The sequence below is a fragment of the Musca vetustissima genome, unplaced genomic scaffold, assembly GCF_032173495.1.
Source record: "Musca vetustissima isolate MV318-11 ecotype Yass unplaced genomic scaffold, APGP_CSIRO_Mvet_v1 utg62288, whole genome shotgun sequence".
Taxonomy (NCBI): domain Eukaryota; kingdom Metazoa; phylum Arthropoda; class Insecta; order Diptera; family Muscidae; genus Musca; species Musca vetustissima.
In genome coordinates this window covers 1-26,269 of record NW_026879556.1, presented here as the reverse complement: position 1 = coordinate 26,269, position 26,269 = coordinate 1, and the positions used below count along the sequence as shown (strand labels likewise).

The window sequence follows — 26,269 nt, the reverse complement described above, 5'->3', positions numbered from 1 at the left end:
TTGTATGAAACGGATTTGGTGCAAATAAACATGGGGTCTATCAAAGTGTACGAGTGCAGTTCGGAAAGTTCTTAGCTAACACAAAAAGCGCGGAATAAACAGAAAAAAAGTTAAGTGTTTTGGAAACTTTCATCTCTGTTATGAACACATGTTATTGGCGCAGTCCTTCTAGTACCGCCCCCACAAAATTGTCAACATTTTTAAAATTTGGTAATCTAATAACAATCGTATGGAATGTCCCATTTGATAAAAAAATATGCACATCGTAATATTTTTGCCTATTCTGATCAAGTCCGAGGATGGGTCCCACCAGAACAATCCTTCTGGTACCTACCCCAGACAAATTTAATTCAGTAAGAAAACAGATCAACAAATCATAACATACCTATAACAAGAGCAAATTAGTTGATACTGCCTTACATGAGGTGGGCAATCTCAGCTTCAGCTCTGCTGCGTTCCGTGATATTGAAGGATTCTTGAACAATGTGAAGCGGGACTCCACATTTGTGACTTCTGGTGATAAATGAGATTCTGGAAAATTTCGATGAAATTCGGTTATAGCATATGCCATTGCTTATGTTGTTTTGTTGATCAGTGAATAATAGTACTGAATCTGAATATCTACTATTTGTTTTTGTATCCAATTTTTTGCTTGGATAACTTTGAGGGCGTTCTATTAAAAAAATACCCTTCCCTGGCGCAAAACAATTTCGTAATAACAAAAATTCGTTTATTATGAACAAAATATTATTATTAGCTTGTTTTCGTTGGTGTTCAATACGCATTGCAAGGGTTTTTGTCAGGCCAATTATTTTTTACAATGGTAATCAAGCACACTTGTGCATATCAGACAATTTGTGGGATATTGGGCATATGTTAACTGCGTTTCCAAAATTCTGCTGTAGATGATTGTGTTTGTGAGTGTGTCCCACGCAATTTCTTTTGATTATTTTCGGCATAGTAGATTTAGCCTAATACTCGTCGTATTAATATCATCATTAGCGTTTTAACGGCAAGTATATGCAGACTTCACTTCAATACTGACTAAAAAAGAAAGTAAATTTTAAATTTATTTGAAAAAAAGCGCGCAATTACAATCAAAAATCCCATAAAATCTCCTAGTTTTGAAATTGTCATACCCATTACAAATGACTCAAGTCACAAATGAAGAAATTAACTGCCTGACTGATTAACAAGTAAAAAAATACTGGCGCACATAAACAAAAACAAATAAAAAAATAACAAAATTGAGCGGCCGATCTACGTAGCTATTGAAAGTGTTAGTTATTCGCTGACCACAAATCATGAATGACGACCATAAAAATCTAAAAATGGATATTATCGAAGATGATCGCAGTGTCCTAATCGATGAGCAGCAAACAAAATCTAGCAATCCGAATAGCAGTCTAGACGTTATAACGCCAACAAACGCCGGTCCGAATTGTAATGAAAATTCGATGATGGGTCTATCAATGTGGCAAAAAACTCGTTATTATTTAGTGGAGCCGGCGGTATTAATTTTAGTCTTTGCCTATAATTTATCGGGTGTGTAAATGGAAATGTCTGTGATACAAAATAGATCGAATAATTTTTGTTACCGTTATCGTTACAGCAACGGTGTGGAAAAATCAAATTATCTATCAGACATGCACCACAATATTTCATCACAATACAACGGATTGTAAAAAATTATCAACAAAAGATGCTAGCGATTATATAAAGGTAATATTGTTCGAAATAAAAAATAAATCTGCAGTGAAACGTGAAATTATTTTTAAAGCAAACAAAAACGTATTTAAATTCTTCCTAGCCAAAATTTGTAAAAACTTCCCCAGTGAGGTGTGCATTCAATATACCTCGAATCCGTCGGGACCTTTATATGAGACGTATGTGTGACATTCTAAATTCGGTTGAATAATGCGCATAGGGTCAAGAAAATACCTGAAATGGGGCTAAACCTTTACATGGTATAATTTCATTACCATAAACCTGTATTGAAAATATTCTGCGAACATTCGTATTCTCCGAAATTACGTATACAACGATAATTGTTGTGGTTAACATTTTATGAGGTGGAATGTGATGGGGGGAAATCTCTTGTTTAAGTGGTTCTACAGGTTTTATAATTAAATTAGAATTAAAACAAGTGAAACAGTTCTAAAAACACGCGTCTTTTTCAGAAAATTCTCAAAATAATGAATAGTGGGATAACCCTTATATGGGGGCTATATCAAGACGGGGGACCGATATTTACAATTTTGAAGTCGATTTACAAATATCCGCCCGTCTGTGTGTCTGGCTGGTGCGCACGATTTCATACAAACTTTGCACATCGTAATATTTGTTTAAATTGAAATCAAGCTCCACTCCTTCTGGTACCTCCCACACAAAATGGTCAAAATTATAATATCATGCGAAAGGGTAATCCGATTTCAACCAAATTTTGCACAACCTAATATTTTTACCAAGCTGTTATATTTTGGAAAATTGGACTTATTGGCGCCTTCTATTATTTATTTTAGTTTTAAATGAAGTTCGTTCCACTCCTTATGGTACCTGTCATACAATGTAATATTAATATGAATACTTTATAAACCTAATCTTGAAACTCAATTTCTTTTTAATATTCAAAAAAATTTTTATTTAAATATATTTGTTATGTCACCAGAAACTCGAACATTTTACTGTTCATATGATACCAATTTTATTTAAATATCTGCAATATGTCAAAAGTTATAGGAAAAACAAATTAGGTTTATATTTTGCATATCGATTTTTGAATCAACCCATTCAATAGATGGCGCTGACGACAAGTTTTTTTGCTGCCAATGGCACAGATATAATTCGAATTGATATTAATAGTTTAGAACGTACACTATGCGACAGAATTAAAGATTGTTTAACAGAATTGCTTTGTTAATAGAAAACTACAGATTTTTTGGGATTCTTTACAACGTTTAAACGCGTTACGATACAGAGACAATCAAACGGATATTTTTAGCTTAGAATATCGTTCAAGAGGGATTAACATATAGGCGTTTATGTTGCCATGGTAAAAGAAAAAAACTATTCCATAAAAATTAATTTCATATGCAGCAATATGAATTTTTTAGGTTTTTTGCTGTACCTTTCATATGACACCACTTTTTTTAAATATTTGTAATACGAAAAAGTTTTGAGGTATGCATATTTTAAGATAGCGTCGTCAGCGCCATCTATTATGGTATGATTTAAATCAGATTCTTTCATAAGTGGTATATTGGATTTTTTTGTACCCGCCATGGAATGCCAAATAACATTCACTTCATTTTGAAAATACGTCTAATACCACAGTATGGTGTCTATGTTAAAATATGACCAAACTTTTATTTAACTTTTTATTTTAAAATTTTGTATGTTATTTGTTTGTAGTCCATAGAAACGGAAGTCCAGTCCTATACGGTGGTATTCTTTATGACAAACTCTTTGATACAAAGTATAGTACCGGCACTTTGCGGGACATTTGTTGGAGCTTGGTCGGATCGATTTGGTCGTAAACCTCTACTGATAGCATCATTTACAGGTATGTGTGCATATATATAAAGGTTGCTATTTATATTTTGTGGTTCAATATTTGAAAATTCGGTAAAGGTTAATTAAATCTATCAACTTCGGAATTTTTGAAATTATTCTTGAATACAGGTTTTACAATATAAATAGCAACACTGACGTATATTAATATTAATTTAAAACTATATTTATTTTCATATTTCTTTAAGGTTATTTTCTTTTCTATGCCCTAACCTGTCTCATCAGTCATTTATCCGATTCGTATGCCGTTGATCCATGGTTTTATATATTACCCTCTATACCGCTATCGTTATTGGGTGATGGTGTTACATATTCCGTGGCTGCCTTTTGTTATATCTCAGATGTTTCAACAGCCAAAGAAAGGCCATATCGGTAAATATTAACAAATGAAAAATGTGTGATGTTTGATAAGTCAATTATTTAAAATTGTTTACATAAATTAATATTTATAGCTTTACGTTGAACAAATAGGGATAGGAATACAATTGATTTACAAGATATTTTTTGAGAAGTTGTAATGTACTTACTTTCATACAACAAGTTTTTAGATACTGGGCAATAAAGGAGAAATTCAACACCATTAGACACTCGGGATGCAAAATTTTATTTGGACTTTCAATATTCCGAAAAGAATCAGGACCTTTATTTCTTCTATATTATTAAATAAGTTTTTTTAACGACCAATATTCTGAAATATTATATTACTGTCAGTTTGGCTGGAAAATGCGCCTTGGACCTTCAAAATACTTGAAATTGTAGCTATAAAGCTTATATAAAAAATTAACCTATATTGAAAATATTCTTCCAGAACCACGGAACTCTATCCATCTTCACTGCATCTAAAACCTTCTATGAGAAGTAGCCTGCATACGTAAGCAATAAAAAGATGTGGTCCTGTATTGAAAACTTTCGACATAGATATTTTCCACCCTCCAAAAACCCAGAATGCTAATTTTTAAAATGTTAAAATAATTTGTTAAAATATCGGACAGTTGGCATTGAAAATACATAAAGTGACATAAGATGAAGACTAATAAGTATCTGGTTGAATAATGCTCCTAGAACATTTAATACATGTAAAGTGTACTGGATCACTATGTTCGGACTATGTCAAAATATGGACCCCTTTTCTAATTTCTGTAAAGAAGTTGTTTATATATGTCTATAGCTAAAAGCCACATTGGTAAAAAATGCTCCTACAACCTCTAATATACGTAAAGTGAAACATTAGGGCTATGTAAAAATATGGGTATATCTTGAAATTTTTCTGCGAAAAAGTTGTTTACCTATATATAAAGATGGACCTATATTCAAAATGAATTATCTCTCCGTTAACATATAAAATATTTGTCTTTCTTTCTTACCTTTTCAGAATGAATTTATATGAAGCTGTTATCTATATTGGCCTAATGTCGGGATCCTTTGTATCAGGATATATTTACAATGCTTACGAATCGGCTACACTAATATTTTTCATATCCTCAATGTGTATTCTATGGGCAACACTGATAGTTATATTTCTAATACCGGAAAGTTTAAATATGCGACAGATCTCATCAGCAACAAATGCGGTACATAAATTTGAAAATCCCCAGCATAAAAACGATACTGAAAATTCTCAAGCTACAACATCGGCAAATATTTCTTCTACACAATCAGAAAATAATAAGGATACCCAGGGTCAAACTGAAGTTGAGGAAAATCGCCAACATTCCAGAAATCGTCTGAGAAAATTATTTGACATTGATCATTTGAAGGCAATGTATTTAACCTGTTTTAAGGCAAGAGAGTTTGAAACACGTTCGGTTATTTTGTTGATTGTGGCATGTTTGTGGACGTGTGCCTTTGTCGTGGGTAAGTACGTGCGCCAGCCAGCAATTAATTTGCAAATCTGGCTGTGTCGGTAAATGACATTCGAAATTATGTAAATTTTCTTCGATTTGTTTTCATTATTACAAAATAATCGTTCATCATTCGCAACAACAACAACAAAAGAGGGATCGTCGACCGTATTTTATTTATTTGTGCGTGAGAAATTCCAATGGACCGTTAAAGATTTTACCACATACGAAACGATAAGTATTTTGATACCAATATTGGGTAATGTTTTGGGCGTTTGGCTGTTAAGGAGGGTAAGTGCAAAAGAAACGTTAGTTGAATATTAAATAAATTCTCGAAAAGAAACTGCCACAGGTGGATGCTACTTGTGAGTGTGTGTTCAAGAAAAGTCCCCGCTTGTTTGACCATGTAATTGTAAGAAATGTTTTTAATTTGTTTCGTTTTATATTCAAGGTTTTCAAAATGCAAATCCTCACAGTGGCCATCTACGCCTTGTTGTCCCAAGCCTCTAGCAGTTTAATGAAAGGTTTTGCTGCCGTCAATTGGCAATTGTATTTAGCCATTGCCTTGGGTATTCTCAAATCGGTGGTCAATCCAATGCTGAGAACAATTTTAACCAATTTACTACCACCCAATGAATTGGGTGAGTTTCAATATTGATTATTGTTGGTTGATTAATTGTAATTGTTTTGATTTGCTTTTAGGAAAAATCTTTTCATTTATTAGTGCCATTCAGGCCTTTATGCCATTTGTGGCATCCCCATTGTATACGATTATTTATCGTTCAACACTCACCTCATTTCCGGGACTATTTAATATAATAAATGCAAATCTATTTATTGTGGCCATTGGTTTTATACTGTAAGTATGGGTATATGTAAATGTGTGCCTTTATAAAAATAAAAAAAATCATGAGTTGAAATATTGATCATAATCGAGAAAACAATTATTAAAATATGACAAAAATAAAAAATTTACTATATAATTTGAAAATTAGAATTAGATTCTTTAAATTATTTGATTATTTCAATCCTAAATTTCCTAATGAAATTTTATCATTTGTTATCTAAAATAAACAATTTTATTTATTTATTTTTTTTAATTCCAAATTATCAATTATTTAAGCACTATTTTTTCTCTCCTTTAACCATTTCATTACAGAGTTATTTTGCGTAAAAAACAAAAATACCCGGAACATTACACAGCGATTTTGAATTGACACATTCGTACCTAGCGCCAAAAATGCATGTTGTTTACAAAAACAACTCCAATTGATTGAAATTTCAAATTATTTATTTAAATTGTAATAAAGAGTAATGAATAAAATAAACAAAGTCATTTTTATATACATTATAAAAAAGTAAATATAAAAACAATTTATAATTGATTTTAATTAACCATCAAATTGTCAAATCTTTGATATTGTTAGGTAATAGCTAGAGAGAGATTTGTGATGGAGATAATATCCCACATGGAAAAAGAGAAAAAGTTTCACAAGAGAAGAAGTTTTTACTTCGATAACAATTTTTCCTTTATGATATCGTCTATAAAGACTCCATTCAGCTCGTCTATAAAGACTCCCTTCAGCCCGTCTATAAAGACACCCTTCAGCTCGTCTATAAAGACTCCCTTCAGCTCGTCTATAAAGACTCCCTTCAGCTCGTCTATAACCTTCAGCTCGTCTATAAAGACTCCCTTCAGCTCGTCTATAAAGACTCCCTTCAGCTCGTCTATAAAGACTCCCTTCAGCTCGTCTATAAAGACTCCCTTCAGCTCGTCTATAAAGACTCCCTTCAGCTCGTCTATAAAGACTCCCTTTAGCTCGTCTATAAAGACTCCCTTAAGCTCGTCTATAAAGACTCCCTTTAGCTCGTCTATAAAGACTCCCTTTAGCTCGTCTATAAAGACTCCCTTTAGCTCGTCTATAAAGACTCCCTTTAGCTCGTCTATAAAGACTCCCTTTAGCTCGTCTATAAAGACTCCCTTTAGCTCGTCTATAAAGACTCCCTTTAGCTCGTCTATAAAGACTCGCTTTAGCTCGTCTATAAAGACTCCCTTTAGCTCGTCTATAAAGACTCCCTTCAGTTAGTCTATAAAGACTCCCTTCAGTTAGTCTATAAAGACTCCCTTCAGTTAGTCTATAAAGACTCCCTTCAGTTAGTCTATAAAGACTCCCTTCAGTTCGTCTATAAAGACTCCCTTCAGTTCGTCTATAAAGACACCCTTCAGCTGGTCTTTGAAATCTCTATAAAAACTCCCTGCAGCTCGTCTATAAAACTCCCTTCAGCTATAAAGACTTCATTCGTCTCGTCTATAAAGACTCCCTTCTGCTTGTCTATAAAGACACCCTTCAGCTGGTCTTTAAAATCTCCATTCAGATCTATAAAAGCTTCGTCTATAAAAATCCCTTCTCATCTCCTAAAAAACTGCCATCATCTCGCCTAAGAGACTTCCTTCAGATCTTCTAAAAACTTCCTTCAGGTTGTCTAAAAAACTCCGTCAGCTCGCCTAAAATCCTCCCTAAGGATTCCTTTCAGCTCGTCTATAAAGACTCCCTTCAACTCGTCTAAAAAAACTCAGACTCAGCTCGGCTATAAAGATTCCATTCAGCTCCTCTACAAAAACTCCCTTCAGATCATCTAAAAAACTGTCTTCAGCTCGCCTAAAAGACTCCCTAAGTACTCCTTTTTGCTCTTCTATAAAGACTCCTTTCAGCCCATCTTAAAGACTCCCTTCAGCTCCTCTCTAAAGATTCCCTTCAATTGGTCCATAAAAATTACATATCAGCTCGTCTATAAAGACTGCCTGCAGCTTGTCTATAAAAACTCCCTTTCAGCTTGTCTATAAAGACTCACTTCAGTTCGTTTTTAGAAACTCCATTAATCTTGCCTATGGAGACTCCCTGCTTCAGCTCTCTTCTATAAATGCTTTTGTCATGAAGGAAAAATTCCCCAATCATAGCTATGCCATGTTTATAGTATTTTAATTTATTGTATGATAAAGGGATTTTTTCCGCATTGTCACCTGATTTGTATTGAAAAATTGAAAACAAAATTATAACAAAGTTAATTACCATTGAAAGTGTTGCTCTCTCACTTAAATGAAAATGTGCAAAAACAACATTAACTAATTTTAATTATTTATTTAATTACAGAATTGACGTACGAACAATATTGTGTCATCGTCATAGTTTTTATGTACAAAATTATTTGTGTTTTTAATGTTATTGTAAACGAAAAAATGTTTAAATTAAATGTTTGTATTAAAAATCGTTGATTTGAAATTTAAAATTTTAAAAAATAAAAAAAAAATAATTTTAAAATAATAATTAGAAAAAATTACAGTCATCCCCTCGTCTTAAATTTGTTTTGAAGATTTAAAAATCAATAATTCAATAAAATTTAAGTTCCGGACTTATTTGTCATTATAATATGTTAAACACCTCCCAGTATTGAATTAGCAAACATTTTTTTGCATAAATTTTTCAAACAATATTTTTTTTTTTTCAATTGCAAATCGTGTATGACAAGGTCACGATTTTTTGTGTTGTTTTTTTTTCAGAATTTTGGAAACTCCATAAAAAATCAAAGATTTCACGGAATCGAATTCCCCTTTAAATAAAACGTTTACTAAAATTAGCAAATGTCTGTACACGTGAGCATGACACCACAACATTTAACTTCCGATTGCAATAAATGTGGACGATATTGTTTGTGATTGTTTATTTAGACCAACCCCTGATTTGCATATCAAAATGGCCCAAAGATAATGCGTGACTTATTTTTATTTCAATACTAACCAAGTTAAACAAAAATAAAACAATAAACAAGCAAAGGCACACAAAACCGCAGCGCCATTGTCTGTGTGCAAAAATGAAATCTTCCATCCGAAATAGACAAAATATAACAACAAAAACAAATAAGTGCGAAGTACGATTTATGTTTGTTATATGTGCTATGACGCTTTAGGCCAGCGCGGACCATGTTGGGTGGTAGTTCCCCCCAGCGAATAAGCCGGCTTAAAACCAAAAAAAGCAAACAAAAATTTGATAATAAGAAAAAAATAAAGTTGTGAATTGATTTCCAATAAAGATATTCACAAAATAGCCTCAGTTGAGTTTGAGACGGGTTTAAGGCAACAAGTTGGCAGTATGTTCGGTAGTTCAGTAGTTTGGTGTTAAGAAAAAGAGCAAATCTTGTTTTGTGATTTTTTTGGCGATGCTGATTTGATTTTGTGAAGAAAAAAAGTAAAAATAAATAACTTTCTAATTGTGACACAAAACAAATATGAACCTTTTTTATAAATATATACAAAAAAGTAATAATCAATTAAATGCATAACCACAATACAAAAGGTTGCAATATTACACTGTGCTACAAAGAAAACTATAAAATTGACATAGAAAATAGAAAAGAGGGAGAGAAAAAAGGACATAAAGTCCTGATAGTTTTGCTCACGGGGTCATTTTACGCGAACTGTAATATAGGAAGTCTTTATGGTATAGATGAAGACAATAGGGCCTATATAGACGAGCTGGAATCAAGAAAGGCTTAAAATGTAAGCGAAGACTGAGAGAATCTTTATACGCAAGTCGAAGCTCATAGCCGAAGGGAGTCTTTCTAGATGTGCTGAAGGGAGTTTTTATAGGCGGGGGAGTCTTTTTATGCGAGCTGAAGTAGGCGTTGTAGACGAGCTGAAGGGAGTCTTTATAGGCAAGCTGAAGGGAGTCTTTAAAGACGAGCTGATGGGGGTCTTTAGATAACGATCTGATGGGAGTCTTTAGAAGATGAGCTGATGGGAGTCTTTAGAAGACGAGCTGAAGAGAAGCTTTATAGACTATCATTTTGAAGTCAGAATGGATTTATTTATAGATAGACAGAAGAGAGTTTTTCTAGGCGAACTCAAGGGGGCTTTGTATAGGAAATGAAACTGCTCTTTATAGATGAGCTAAATGGAGTCATTGTATAAGGCCTTAAGGCCCCTTATAGTCGGAAGATTTACCAATTTTTTGCGATGCACAGTGTAATTTAATTTTATTTTTATCCATTGGTTATAATCAATTTAAAAAAGAAGAAGAAAAAATACCACCTAATCATAATAATATTTTGTTGTTATAACAACGATTTTCTATAAAAATAAAAATCACAGATTCATCTCCCTATGTTAGCTGAAATCTCATTTAAATGCACGGTACCCACAACTCTGTCACACTAGTACGAGTTTAACTCTAGCTCAGAATCAAACCACATACACGCGGTACATAGTACAAAAATGTACACATGCGATCATTTATAATTATTGATAACTACAAAGAAGCGCAACAAATGATACAAAATTAACAAAAAAGAAAACAAAAAACAATAACATAACGTTAACAACAAAATACCAGAAAAAATAACCAAGCAAAAAAAACTTATGAGAATTTAAATTATCAGGGAGTTAACCGCTACCTCACACTGAAACCGATCAACAGTTTAAACGTGGACTCTCAACGGGTAGCTTGTCATGACGAAAGTTTTTGACCGTTAACAAGATTTTGTGAAAAAGTATTTTTTTGGAAATCAGTTAGTGTGACAATGTTTCATTAACAAGAAAAAAATTAAAAAACAAAAACAACAAATAATTAAAAAAAAATAAAAGAAATAAAAATAATTACCTGCAACAAATAACAACAACAAAAAAAAACAAATAAATATCCCCAATCAAAATGGTCGAATCATCTATTACATTGGCTTTTTCACGGCTCAAACAATTGGATTGGCAAAAATGTTTCCATATGTTTCACGTGGAGCCCATTGTTTTCCTGTTGGTCTTCTCACACAGTCTCTCAGGTAAGAATTTCGATAAGATTATACAGATGAAATGTAAAAATAAAAATATTACATTTGTAGATAATTATAAAAAATGGTATTTTCTCTTGGGCAAACAAATATATAAAACAAGCAAACACAAGCATGTCTAGCAGCCAAGGGGCTTAAGTCCCATTTGAAATTATTAATCAAATTGGTAATTGAATAATTAATAAAATACATATTCATAAGACCTTCGGGGTTATTTCCAAAATAAATAAATTTCTAAATGTAATCAATCACCAGGATGTTGTGATTAAATATTGGAGAGTGATTTCGGATAATATTGCGACGGTTTTTATGAACTATGAAAAATCCGGTTTTTATGAACTATGAAAAATAGCACAATACTAGAATTAATTAAGTAGTTAAAGAATTAATTAAGTAGTTAAAATTAATTTTAAATTAGAGTTTATAGATGAAATTAATTAATTTAGGATTAATAGACTGGAAAACGTGCCAAAAAGAAAGCTTTGTAGGCGGGTTTATGAACGATGTTAGGGTAGTCTTTATACCCGAGCTAAAGATTGTCTTTATAGACAGGCGTTAAAGATTCTTTATGGTGGATCTGAACGGCGTACTTATAGGCAAGCTAAAAAAATCATTTTAGATGACCTAATAAGGGCAGCTGAAGAGAGTTTTATTTATTTATTATTATTATTTTTTGACAAACTGATGATAGTTTTTAAAGAGGGCCTTATGAAATTTTATGCAGACAATGTGAAAGGAGTCTTTATAGGACGTCTTTAAAGACGAGCTGAAGGCAAATTTCATACTTGCTTTACTTAACTGGCTTATTACAGAAAGGTTGTTCCATAAGCCGAGCTTAAAAAAGATTTCCAAGCGTGTCGGTCTTGTGCGCATCTCCTGCAATTTGAAAGACCACGATGTTGTCTTCTACTTCCAAGATGTTGTCTTCTACTTGGTCTCTCCAATAGACAATCTAAATATAGTCTTTATAGACGTGATGAAGGAAAGTCAATGACAATATTTATAGTCTATCTAAAACGAGTCTTTATAACCAAGTAAAAATATTTATAGTTGTGCGGAAGGGAGCCTTTATATACGAGCTGAAGGACGTATTTCTATCGACGAGCTGAAGGGAGTCATTATAGCCGAGCTGAAGGAGTCTTCATAAATTAGCTTAAATGATTATTTATAGTCCTGTTGAAGGAAGTCTGGTTTTAGGCTGGAGGGAATCTTTATAGATAAGCGAGTCTTTAAAGATGATCTGAAGATGGTCTTTATGGAAAAACTAAAGAAAGCCGTAATAGAGCTGAAAATTCAGTTTTAAAGGCATACTAAATGGATTTGAAGGTAGTATGTATAGATGAACTGAATGGAGACTTTATACACCACATAAGAGAATCTTTAGATACAAGCTGGCTGTAGTATTTTTGAGATCGAGCTGTCGTTATATTTGAAGGGGTCTTTCGTTCTGTGCGAAGCTTAAAGAAATTCTTAAATGATAGGAGGGAAATTTGAAGCACACATTTTTACAGGTGTACTTAGAGGACTAAAGGGGGTCGGAAGGATGTTTTCTAAATCGAGACTTAATCAGAAGGAAGATTTATTGGTGATAACCAAACGGGAGACCAGGCGGTCTATTAAGATCTCATTAAAGGATTAATAATAATTTATGAACGAAATTTTAGATTAAATCAGTATGAAATGCAAGAGCTTTCATAGATGAAAGGTATAATATTCACGTTCTGGTAAATGTGAACATTTTGAAAAAAATAAATAAATAAAAAATATCCAGGGTTTACAAAATAATATTAAAAAAGTACACCCTTTGAAGGATTTAGAAAATAATATTTAAAAAATCCACACTTTAAAGGATTTAAAAAATACTATTTAAAATACGCTCGCCTATTGAAGGATTTAAAAAAATTATTCTTAAAAATATCCACGCCTTTTTAAGGATTTAGTTGAAATCTATTGAAGGATTTGGAAAATTATTGTTAAAAAATCCACGCCTATAGATGGCCAAAGAAACTATTTTTTTAATCTACGTCTAAAGAAGGTCTTAGAATTTTTTTAAAGAATGCACGCCCATATTGTGCGTTAGATAATAATTTTTTTGTATCAGCGCCTAAAGAAGGTGTGTAAAAAACATGCCTACAGAAGATGCTAAAAGTAATTTTTAAAAAGGGGTTAAGAAAATAATTTAAAAAAATCCACGGGAGGTTTTTAAAAATTCACTTCTGTAGGTGTTGGAAATATGTTTTAAAATTTAGAAAATAACTTCAAAAAAGTATCATCTATATGTCTTAAAAATAATTTTTAAATAATCCACACATATAAAGGTATAAGAAATGTTCTTTATAAATGCTATACCTATAGAAGGTCTTATCAAATATATTTTATTTATAAAAACAACAAACTGGGATTCAGCCTGACTATTTTGCAAATACAAAATAAAAAGAGCCACTCTTAAAAAAAAACTAAGCCTATAGAAGGTCTGGAAAATGTTTCTTATTAATTGGAATCAACTTAGCAATATGGGTTAAAATTTGTCAAAAATAAATAAAATTTCAGTACCTCCAACAAAAAATTCCAATATTTTTCTATTTTTGGACTCCATATATCATTTGTGTTATATATATATATATATATATATATATTCGAAGATTGCATGCCAATATTTCTTTTTTGTTTATTCAACTTTATTTTACTAAAAATGCTATTTACTCTCGCCGATAGTTAATAGTTTTTTCCTTAAAAACTCTTTTGTATATTTTGTAATGTAAATCACACAACAATTGGAAATTTTATTGAGGCAACATTGAAATAATCATCATTTCACACATACATGTTAATAGTCTCACTTTAAAATAATTATTTAGAGTGTAACACGTACCGCCACTTTCAAACTTATTTACCTAAAATTTCACTAACTTAAAAAAAGATTAGAGATAAATTTGTATGTGACCTGGCCTGAATCAGATTGCAAAATTGTGACGCATGACTGCTAACAATTATGCTTAAGACCACAATTTCTAACCTAATTTTTATAGGAGTTTTTTAAATCATCCAGAGAACAAATTCTCAAAATAGATAAAATATTTTTTTTAATTAATCATATATCCAAAAAATGACTCAAATTACATTAAATATTTTCTCTGTTCCAGAACCTGTACAAATCTTCTATTAATTCAAAATGTTTTTGATTTTTTATTATAAGTTTGCAAAGTTTTGTCACTTTTTGAGTAGGAGACCAATAATAAATTTAATGTTTTTATAATTTTATGGATTAGTGTCCTATTATTTATAATAATTTTCTTATTTTTAACATTGTTGCTAATTGAAAGTCCATAATATCAATTAACATTTAAGAAGCCATCAAATTTATTACGATTTTAATATGCATGTAAAGTTCATACGACCAGAAGCTATTTTTTTAAATTAATTTTATTTTCGTTTTGAATCTTCTTCCACACTTTTGAAACAAATACTGTAATTATTTCGAGTGATTTACAATTGGAATTAAAATTATCATGCCCATGTATCATAATATTTATATCACATTACATTTCGTGAGCATTCTCTTTTTTTTGCAATCTCACATTAGAATTGTATAAGAGACAATAATAAATGTTAGAGTGGAACGATATTTTTGTAAAGTAAAATTCAAGTAAAATGTTAAGTATTATTTTTTATAACTTATAAAAGATACTTATTTTCAATATTGTCCCCTGTCTAATTTAGGTTATTTTGGAATTAAAACTATTTTAAAGCTTGTACACCATTTCTCGTCCCCTCTTAATGTTAATTTACAAATAATGAAATGTAAAGATTTAATGATAGTTATTTATCAAATCTTTAATTGTTTGTTTTTTTCTTTCTCAACTTCTAAAAAAAAACTAAAAACAAATTCCCTCTCTTTCAAGGTACTATCATGCGAAATGAAATTATTTATCAGGCATGTACAGCTGTATTCGAATATAACGAAACCGATTGTCAACTGTTGGGTACGAAAAATGTTAGCGGCTATTTACAAGTAAATAAAACCACATTTACATGAATTGTATATGTACATGAATTAGTTGTTTAATAAACAATTTTGTTTTTGTTTATGTGATTTTAATTTCATTTTAGGAAATTGAAACGGAGGTCCAGCCATACGTGGCAAATTTGTTCATGATACGAACGCTATTGGAGAGTATTGTACCGGCATTTTGCGGCGTCTTCATTGGCTCGTGGTCAGATCATTACGGTCGTAAACCCTTGTTGTTAATATCGATGATAGGTATGTATTTAGATATAGATGTTTATAGTTGCTATGTGAAAGGTGAATTTAATTTAAAGAATAGTTCTACCGGTTTCTAGTAGCTCAAATAACAGATTAAAGCATCTTAAACTTGAACAGCATTTTAAATTATTTGCAATTGAAAGACAAAATATCAAAGGAATTAAAAAAAATGAGTAATAATTTGATAGACAAAATAAATCACAGTCTCTCTCGAGGAGTTTTCAAAGACTAGCTATATGATAGACATATGTTAATACTGATGAAAGAAGATTCATTTTAGGACCTATATACATTAACTAAAGGTCTAATATTACTTATATCCCCTTTTGCAGGATTTTCTGGAACCTATATTATTGCCGCTGTTATACGTGAACTATCTCAACATTATATCGTCAATCCATGGTATTATGTTTTGGCTGTGGTACCACATTCCATACTGGGCGGTAATTGTGTATTTTCGGTGGCGGCATTCTGTTATATATCGGATGTTACCGATACCAAAACTAGACCCTATAGGTAAGTAATTTACTACCCATTATATGATTTTTTAATAAATTAACTTATGGATTTTTCTATGCCAACAGAATGATCATATTGGAAGCCTGTTTATCGATTGGTTTAATGGTTGGTTCTCTAATCTCAAGTCATGTTTATGAGGCTACAAATGCAACAATAACATTCTCAATATCTGCCATACTGATGTGTCTAACAACAGCCTATATTGCAATTTATGTACCGGAAAGTTTGAATAGTGAGGCGGTGGAATCAAAATCTTCAGCAGGAAATGATACAAAAGAAGTGGTGGCGGCGGCAGTTAAATGCAATGAAATACCAATGAACTGCAGCATAATAAGTGAAAATATAGCGAAAACATCAGATAATGATAAGAATGAAAAATCTACCAAAATTGAAGATAATTTCCATGATGTGGATTTAAATGGAAATGATGAGAGCAAATCAAAATCTCACAAAGACGATGAAAATTCTAAAAATATTAGCAAGGAAGAGAAACAAGAAAATGATTATAACAAAGCCAAATCTGCTGGTCTCTTCAGTTATATTCACATTAAGGAAATGTGGAATACATGCTTCAGGGAACGTCCCTATTATGATCGTTGTATTATTTTGTTGGTAACGGGTGCCATGTTTTTGGCCATTTTCGTTTTGGATGGTGCCATGACAGTATTTTATCTGTTTGTACGAGAAAAATTCCAATGGACTGTTAGAGATTTTACCTATTATGAGACAATAAGTCATGTTACCTCAATGTTTGGTGCACTGGTGGGATTTTTAATTTTACGAAAGGCAAGGATATTTATTTTTTAAATTAAAAATATAATAAATATTAATTTGATTATATTCATTAATATTAGAAAATATTGTTTTTGTTCGATAATACACTATTATACATAATTAGAATTATTTTCTTATTGGATTTTGCTCTCCAGTAAACACGAGCATAATAACATTATTAACTTGACAGATAATAACTTAATAATACTAGAAAATTTCGCAATACATAAACAATTTTTTTTCGAACATTCCTATTACTAATTTAAGAAAAATTTAAATTAATGTATTTATCTTCTTAATATTATGTTCTTGTAGGTCTTCCGCATGTCCGTGGTTACATTGGCTCTATTAGCATTTTTAAGTGATATTTTCCGCAGTGTCATACAAGGTATGGCATACGCTCCCTGGCATTTATATTTGGCAATAGCAGCAGGTTCTCTGAAGGCTGTTGGTGGACCCATGTGTCGCACAATTGTTTCAAATATTGTTCCGGCCACAGATTTGGGTATGTACAAAACACATGAAAACTAAAATTATCTGCAAATTCTGATTTGACATTTTATTTTTATATTGGTTAATAATCATTTAGTAAATTAAAATTACATCTTTTTTTCAAAATGTCTATAACAATAATTTAATTTTTTCATGAAAGCCATGCTTAATTTTGTTGAAATTTAGTTATTTTAATATTATTTTTATTCACAGGTAAAATATTTTCCATTAAAAACATCCTACAGTCGTTGGCGCCCTTTGTTGCTGCTCCCCTTTACACTGTGATCTATAAGGCTTCATTGACCACTTTCCCTGGTCTGTTTAATGTTGTCAGTGCGGCGTTATATTTTATTGCATTTTTATTTATATTGTAAGTATTAAATACACATTCAATATATTTAAAAAATATATATACTTATTTAATTGCTTTAATTTTTCTTTCAGAGTTGTATTCCGTTTTAAGGTAACCTATAAGGATCACTATGGCAAAATGTTAAAATAATAAATTAATGATTGTAAATATTGAAATTTGTTGTACATATATATTATTAGAATATTAAATTATATATCAATTGTTATTATATTTTAATAAATGTAATTAAAAATATTATTTATAAAAAAATCAAATGTTTTTGTATCCCTATTAAATTTGCCCGTTCAAAATTGAATTCTATTTCGATTTTTTATTTTCACCCGTCTGTCTGTTAAGGTCACAATATAAATCGCAATATTTAAATTAGAGTTTTAAAATATTTCCCACACACCTATGGGGCTGTAAAAAGATCCCTAACAATTAGGGTTGCCAGATTTCGATTCACAGATTGCTAGACATTGTGTTTTATAAAGCTGTAAAAAAACTGGGCATAAAACATACTGAGATGGATATTCAAAATACGCCATGGTTAATATTTGGTCGAAAGATTTGACACCAAATAAACAAACTTAAATATAAAATATAGGAAATTGATTTGAAAAACGTCGCCAAACTACCGAAATTTGAGAGTATATATGGGGTTTACCTCCAAATTTAGGTATATATTGATTGTTTTTGGTAGCACGATTTGCACAGCTAATTTGGTGAAAATGTCCTCAAACTCCTTAGAACACCGAAAATACAAGCAAGGAGTTATATGTGCAAAAATTCAAAACTCTATCTTAAATATTGCGAGCTCTACCGTGATTTCAAAAGACGGACATGGCTAAATCGACATAACATTTTAATCTGATCAAGAATATGGGGTCCCATGGAATATTTCGACGTGTTATAAACGAAATGACTCCACATCATGGCGGAGATTATATAAAAATGTGCATTCGGTGATGGCCAACACGATTTGTGAAAGATAACAAGCTCGGTGGAGGATTAAAAAAAATCGACGATGAAGATATATTTTTTTTTAATTCTCTCAGAAGCAAAAATACCCTTTTAATTAGCCACTGGAATTTATCATTTACTTCACTTTCAAAACATGCTATTTTTTCATAATAAAAACTCAATAACCTAAAATAAAAAAAATGCAAAAATATATTTACTAAAATTGTTTTATTGTTTCTTTTTAAAAATATTTAAAAAACTATGTATATATAAACATTCAATGTAAATTACACAAATTGCTATTTCTTTTTAATTGCATACTTAAAATATTCGGAAGACTCAAATGTTAATCATCACATATCAAAATGAGAACATTTGATATTTCATTTTTTCTATTATATAAAATTATTATCAAAAAACCCCAAACAATTGTCTATAAATAATAATATAAATTGATACATATAGTACATAACACATATATCGATATGTAAGAGGTAATTTATAACATTTGGTTTATATATACAGAAACTCAAAAGGTACTTTTGCAAACCAAAAATCAACAAAAAAAAAACTAATCACTGTCCATTATAAATACAAAATTGTTGCTAGCTATTTAAAAACAATATTAGATTTTAGTTTAGCTACTTATAGCCTGATAGGTAGCTGTGTGACCCAATGATTTTTGTATGCCAAATATAATTCTGAAAGAAAATATAAATATTAATAAAAAAGTGATTAAAATAAGTGGTTTAAATAACTTACGATATAAATGTAAAACATAACAAATATAAACCAGCGCTTATAAAGTTAAATAAGCCTGGATGATAGGCCAAGGTGGCATTGTATACAATTGTATATAAAGGTGCGGCAATGAGAGGCGATAATGATTCCAACGAAGTGGTTAAGGCAAATATTTTACCTAAAAAAAAACAAATTATGATCCAAATTAAAAAAATGTTATAGAGTAATAAAAAAACATTTTAAATACAATTATTTTAGATCAATTACTATTTTTTGATCGGATTTATTAGTTTTCTTTTTTACTTACCAACTTCAGTGGCTGGGGCAACATGAGATAGTATGGCTCTGGACATTGGTCCCATAATGCCACGCATTAAACCCAAGGTAAGACCCACATACAATTCCCACCAATATATTGCAGTGGCTCTAACCGTACTTTCCAACACACAACTTGCTATGGCAATCATGTTCATTGAGGTAATGGAAAATTTCAATAGCTAAAACAACAACAATATTGACAATTAATGAAAAAATCCTTAAAAAATTATAAATTAACATCTTACCCTCCTCAATACAAACATGCCCAAAACACTGCCAATAATTTGCACCACAATACGAGCAGCATTAAACATACTAAAATCCTTCAAAGTCCATTCGAATTGTTTGCGTACATACAAATATGTAACATTCGAATCACCTTCCATTGTAAAAATGGCTATTGTCAGTGCCATCATTGTTAACCAAATAATGGAACGATCGTAGTTGGGACGTCGTTTAAGGCAAGTCCTCACCAAATCCTTAACCAAATCGAAACGGAAAAATTCCCTAATTTTGGACTAAAGATGAAATACAAATATAAAAACTGTGAAATTAAATGAATAATAATGAAGTAGTATTTGCTTACCCCAGAATGTATTTGATCAGGTCGTAGACTTTCAATTACAAATATTGCAACATAAATTAAAGCCAATAGCATTAGACCTGATGATATGGCAAATACAGTTACAGTATTTGTGGCAGCATATAAATAACCACTAACAACATTGCCGATCATCATGCCTGTGCACAGAGCGGCTTCATTTAATACCATTCTAGAAATTATTTACAAAACACATAAACACAGAATTATTAAACAGTTATATAAATTTTTTTTAATAAATTAAACTTACCTTAAAGCTCTTGCCTTTTCTTTGGCCACATCCGATATATAACAATAAATTCCGGTGATTAAGGCACATGTTCCACCACTCAATACCGAGGGCACTGAACTCAACAGAAATACCCAAGGACTTATAACAGTTTTGGTGGCAATAAAACTTAGAATTGTTAATATTATGGAACCAGTGAGATAACCTTGAATATAATGAAAAAAATATATATATATAGTAATCCAACAATTTTTTTTTAATTTCCAAACACACCTGTAAATGTGGTTAAAACAATTGGCCTGCGACCAAATTTATCCGACCAGGGACCAATAAATAAACTAACAATTGCTGGTATTATACTTTCCAGCAGGGAACGGGCCATTAATATTCTAGCAACATAGGGTTGGACCTGGGTTTCTATGTGCTTTAAATAAACAGAAAATAAAAAAAAAATAATTAAAATATATTTAAATCTATTGTCTAGATAAAGTATTTTGTGTTTTTATTTACTTTTGTATTATTTAACAATTAGAGATAAACAACCCTTTTTATTGCAATTATTTTTTTGTTAAATGTTATTGATAAAATTGGCTTAACGCAGTATGATTCATACCATTCGATTTGTCAATTAAATGTTTATAGTGACAATAAATAAATAAAACATAAATTTCACATTGAACATAACACAACATAATTTTACTAGTTAATTGATTTGTTTATATATTTGTATTTTGCGTGACATTGCATTTTGAGAATTTGTAATAAAACTAGGCTCATTTTTTATAATTAATTTATTCAACAAAAAGAGATAAGAATATAGAACTAGTTATGATAACAACAACAATAGTAAACATGAATAATAGAAAACATCAAGTGTACGCCCCAGATTTCCTATTCGCATTCTATGTCAGAATGTAAATCTAAGAATGAGACTTTAAAACAATGGAAATATGGAAAAGAAGCAGTGACAATAAAATGCACATTTAATTGCAATAATAAACAAAGAAAACTAATTAATTATAGCTGTGAAAAAAAAATTATGAGTATTATCAAAGTATATTAATAGGAAAAGCATGATTTAATTTTTTATTGGATTTTCAATTGACAATAATTCTATTATATTTTCAACCTTGAATTTAACTATTAAACTGAAAAAGGGATGACAGTGTCATCATAAAAGTTTTTTATTTTAGATGCAAATTGTTTAGGAATTCGTCAAAAATATTCAAAATAAAAACGAATACACTTTCAAAACAAATTTATCGCTATTTTTTCTGTGTCATTATCCACAAATAGAAACGTTAACTACCAAAATGTTTGCTAGATGTTAAATAACAAAATCGAAACAATTATATAGCTATTTGTTATACAAAAAATTTCCACTACATTGAATGTCGAGTGAATTGCTAAAATTGAATTTCGACGAGTTTTTATGTTCATGGAAGCTGGGATCGATGCTGTTGATCTAAGGTCTTGAATGGTTTTTCTGAGGTCATAGGCTTGGATTTTTCAAAAAAAAAGGGCTATTTGAGACTTTTCTAAGTCCTTCCAAGTTTTTTTTAATTTGTTTTAAGGCAAATCAGAGGTTTGTATTTTTTAGAAATCCTTTGCTATGGTTTATTTTGTATTTTTTAAAATTCTTTCTAAATCCAATTATAAGACATATTTGAGACGCGAATTTTCTTATACCTATCATAGTCCTGTATCAGATTTTGATATAACTGTAAAAATGTATATCACATCCTATGATATACAGCCAATAATATTCTGTATATCATATTTATCCCTCCACATACCACTGTCGGCATGTTTGAATAACCTAATTTGCCATTAATTTTGAGTTGCGTTTAATTGTTGCTTTTTCATTTGGAACAACTCTAGTTTAGTAAAAACGATCAAATTTTTCTGAAATTTTTTCCAGAGGTAGGTATTTTTACCCTAATTATGGGGATATCTTTTTTTCTTGGGGGACGTACCCGGTTACCCGGTTATTTGACCCGGAAGTTCGGGTACGGGTACCCGGTTATATCCGGTTCTACGGATCCGGTTAATATAATATGGGTATCATTTTAAAGGTTATAAAAATACCTTTCCATTGAGTGGTAATATGATGGGGTTATCTCAAACCATTTTGGGGATATAGTCAAAAAACTGGGTTTTGGTCCCCGATTTTTTTGAAAAACTCCCTAAAAGTCGAACTTGGGTCCATTATAGTCCCTCTCCAAACAGGACCCAAATGATAGACCACAATTTGCCCTTTCCAAAATGGTGCGATATGTGGCTGTATCTGTTGTGGATCAAAAGATATGGGCCTTAGAACCCTATAAAACAAGGAAAATCTTTCTACATGACAGAATCTCCTTTTAAATAGCATGGTGTTTTTTGGGTGACCGGCCTTCGGCCGGGGATTTAAGACTTTCTCCTATGGACAGATGCCAACACCGGCTAACGCGGCAGAAACTCCTTCTAAATAGAATATTTTTTTGTGTAGCCGGCCTTCGGCCGGGTATTTAAGACTTTCTCCTATGGACAGATACCAACACCGGCTACGCGACAGAATCTCTTGTTAAATGGAATACTTTTTTGGGTGACCGGCCTTCGGCCGGGGATTTAAGACTTTCTCCTATGGACAGATGCCAACACCGGCTAACGCGGCAGAAAATCCTTCTAAATAGAATATTTTTTGTGTAGCCGGCCTTCGGCCGGGGATTTAAGACTTTCTCCTATGGACAGATACCAACACCGGCTACGCGACAGAATTTCCTTGTTTTTGTAGGGTTCTAAGGCCCATTTCTTTTGATCCACAACAGATACAGCCACATATCGCACCATTTTGGAAAGGGCAAATTGTGGTCTATTATTTGAGTTTGGGTTAGAGAGGTACTATAATGGGCCCAAGTTCGACTTTTAGGGAGTTTTTCAAAAAAATCGGGGACCAAAACCCAGTTTTTTGACTATATCTCCAAAATGGTTTGAGATAACCCCATCATATTACCACTCAATGGAAAGGTATTTTTATAACCTTTAAAATGATACCCATATTATATTAACCGGATCCGTAGAACCGGATATAACAGGGTACCCGTACCCGAACTTCCGGGTCAAATAACCGGGTAACCGGGTACGTCCCCCAAGAAAAAAAGATATCCCCATAATTAGGGTAAAAATACCTACCTCTGAAAAAATTTTCAGAAAAATCTGATCGTTTTTACTAAACTAGAGTTAAGCCAACCGCAACAAATTTGCATTATTATCATTTAATGCGGTTGCAGGAAATGGTACGATAAACACCCTTTAATATTTTTTACAAGTGGCATGTAACTACTTGACACTCTGTAATGTCTATCTATTAAAAGATAAATGTATGCAAACACATTTGTGGTATATTATATATATTTTTATTTTCAAAACTTACTTGGACCTCTTCGGTTTCGCGTTCAACGCCTAACAATGGTGCACATTGGGTTTCATTGTACTCGAAAACGTAAATGCAGGTTTGATATAGTAATTGATTTTGATAAACAGTTCCTACAAAACAAATGATAATGGATCGTGACGAAATTCGAAATTAAAAAAAAATTAACTTTGTTCTTACCAGATAAATACATTGCTAGAAATACTAAAAATACTGCTGGTTCCAATATAAAAAATCGATGTTTAATCACCGGTTGGCCCTCAACAGATGGAGGCAGTGTTGAATTGGAATTATTGTCATCATTTTCGCCTGGAATCGATTCGGTGGTCGTTGAAGTTGCATCTCTATTTTGGGCAATTTCATTGTCCAATGAGGCTTCTTCATCATTGGGATCGTATAATCTTTCTTCGTCGTTATGCATTTTGATGTGAACTCTCTTTACTTTGAAAACAATTTAGAATCTAGCACACATACATTTGCCTGTTTTTTTATCTTTAAACAAAGAACTTGTTTTGTTTTGGATTTTATTCATTTACGTTTTTGTAGTTCGTCGTTATTTCATTGTACAAAACTTTAATTGTTCATATGCAATAAAAGTATATATTAACGCATTGTGATAATTAAAACGTAGCCTCTCTGTTTATCGAAATTTAATCAAAAATTCGTTTTCAAAATATTCCGTTTTTATCAACTAAAATAAAAATTAACTAAATTCCGTTGGGTTTAGTTAGACATGACTTGCTTTGATCGTTTATGACAATTGACACGATCTTCTTCTCTCACTGATCACTTTCTCTTTGACTTTTACACTAAACACATAACTATTATAACAATAAACCAGAAAGAGGAATTATTTGTTTATTAACACTTTACAAATTTAGCATATTTAACTTATTTCAATGAATCACGGCACACTACTGTTCTCCCATCTCATTATTTTTGTTATTAAGTGTGTTATTTGTGACTGTTTGTTTTCTTTTTTGAGAAGTTATCAATTGTGTCATTCTTGCTCAACGAAATGGTTCAAATGAACTATCCAAAAAATGGGATGAACGGAACTACATACATTTCGTTAGTTTTCTTATATTTATTATTCGTTGATTCTTTTTTGAAATAAATGTCAATATTTAATAAAATATCATCATGTTTCTGTATAATCCGATTTATATGATTAAAAAATATAATAATAATAATAGAATAAGAACACATTAGGCCGAGTGGTAATCCTTGCCTTGTGATTACCAAATTTAGTACTCGCGAGTAATCACTTTGTCAATGAAATGCAATCAGTCGTTAGTTGGCAGCATTGTTTGCTCCCCTTCAAATTGGAATTTCGCGTCATTTTTGTTAGAAATTGTGTTTCGTTTTTTGTTTTGATATTAATGTATAGAAATACATGTGTAATGTTCCTTAAAATGTTTAAAACTAAAGATTAAATGTGTCTGAAGAATTATTTGTATGCAATTCGTGTGTTTCTTTTGTCTTTACAAAGGTTTTTGCCTATCATGTTTGGTGTTGTTGTGTGTGTATGTGTACGGTACTTTGTTGTTGTTGGGGAAAACGATTCTTGCTCAATTTTGATCCGAAATCCTAATACAAGAGTATTTTTGTTGCTGATTGATTTTGTGCCAAAAATGAAATTTTTTCTAGACAAAAATTTATTATGCGCGAATGACGTTGCTGATGCCCTGGACAATTGTTAACTTCGATAAAAGAGGTAAGTCTGTTTTTGCTTCATTAAATTTGAAATATTTAATAACGTTTTATGAAATTTCTTTGCAGCTAACGGAAACCCGTTTCTGTTTTCAGTGGTAAGTTGATTTTGATTTTTTTTGCTTCAATATCAATCCATCAACGACACATGTGATCAAAATTTAGCATATATACCACAGCAAAAGTGTTTTGATGAATTCTAAAAAGGTTTTGATTTTTTTATATTTTTACTATAAATTTAATTCCAACATGCAATCGGTGAAATTAATTAATTTTTAATTAATTTTGCCATAGCATAAATATCAATTTCGATTTTTTACAATAATAGACACAAATTGGTTTTTATTGTAGTCAGCAAACAAAGAAAAAATCGTTAATGTGGGATCTTTGTTAAATTGGACAAAGCCAAGTACAGTATTTTTCGGTTAATTGAACCTACGGTTAATTGGTTTCCACGCTTAATTGAACCTCATGATGGGTCAAAAATATTTCATTTCATTGTAAGCGGGTTCGGATAATTGGTTCCTCGGTTAATTGAACAAAAATTTGTGCAAATTTTGATGTGCAATTAACCGAAAAATACTGTATTTTTTAATCGAAACGTGTAGAATATAATTTTTTTGTATATTTATCTCAACT

At 31.2% G+C, this 26,269-nt stretch overlaps 3 protein-coding genes across 3 annotated transcripts; 2 read left to right on the top strand and 1 right to left on the bottom strand.

The window, feature by feature from the left end:
• The first annotated feature begins 1,460 nt into the window (after positions 1-1,460).
• LOC133324478 (probable peptidoglycan muropeptide transporter SLC46) lies at positions 1,461-6,628 on the top strand. The gene is made up of 9 exons (XM_061533310.1): positions 1,461-1,545; positions 1,613-1,722; positions 3,412-3,562; positions 3,759-3,942; positions 4,943-5,424; positions 5,566-5,702; positions 5,863-6,052; positions 6,114-6,270; positions 6,571-6,628. The coding sequence occupies exons 1-9, from the start codon at positions 1,461-1,463 to the stop codon at positions 6,626-6,628; spliced, it is 1,554 nt and encodes a 517-aa protein (XP_061389294.1).
• Positions 6,629-11,103: 4,475 nt separating this feature from the next.
• LOC133324477 (probable peptidoglycan muropeptide transporter SLC46) lies at positions 11,104-17,800 on the top strand. Its single transcript, XM_061533309.1, has 8 exons — positions 11,104-11,240; positions 15,152-15,261; positions 15,360-15,510; positions 15,846-16,029; positions 16,098-16,818; positions 17,122-17,311; positions 17,512-17,668; positions 17,743-17,800. Exons 1-8 carry the CDS (start codon positions 11,117-11,119, stop codon positions 17,798-17,800), a joined length of 1,695 nt encoding a protein of 564 aa, XP_061389293.1. The 5' UTR covers positions 11,104-11,116.
• A 1,443-nt stretch (positions 17,801-19,243) lies between these two features.
• On the bottom strand, positions 19,244-24,338 carry LOC133324475 (probable peptidoglycan muropeptide transporter SLC46). The gene is made up of 9 exons (XM_061533308.1): positions 24,098-24,338; positions 23,918-24,030; positions 20,776-20,926; positions 20,524-20,707; positions 20,259-20,445; positions 19,918-20,190; positions 19,662-19,851; positions 19,376-19,532; positions 19,244-19,314 (listed from the first exon to the last, which is right to left on the bottom strand). Exons 1-9 carry the CDS (start codon positions 24,336-24,338, stop codon positions 19,251-19,253), a joined length of 1,560 nt encoding a protein of 519 aa, XP_061389292.1. The 3' UTR covers positions 19,244-19,250.
• Positions 24,339-26,269: the final 1,931 nt, after the last annotated feature.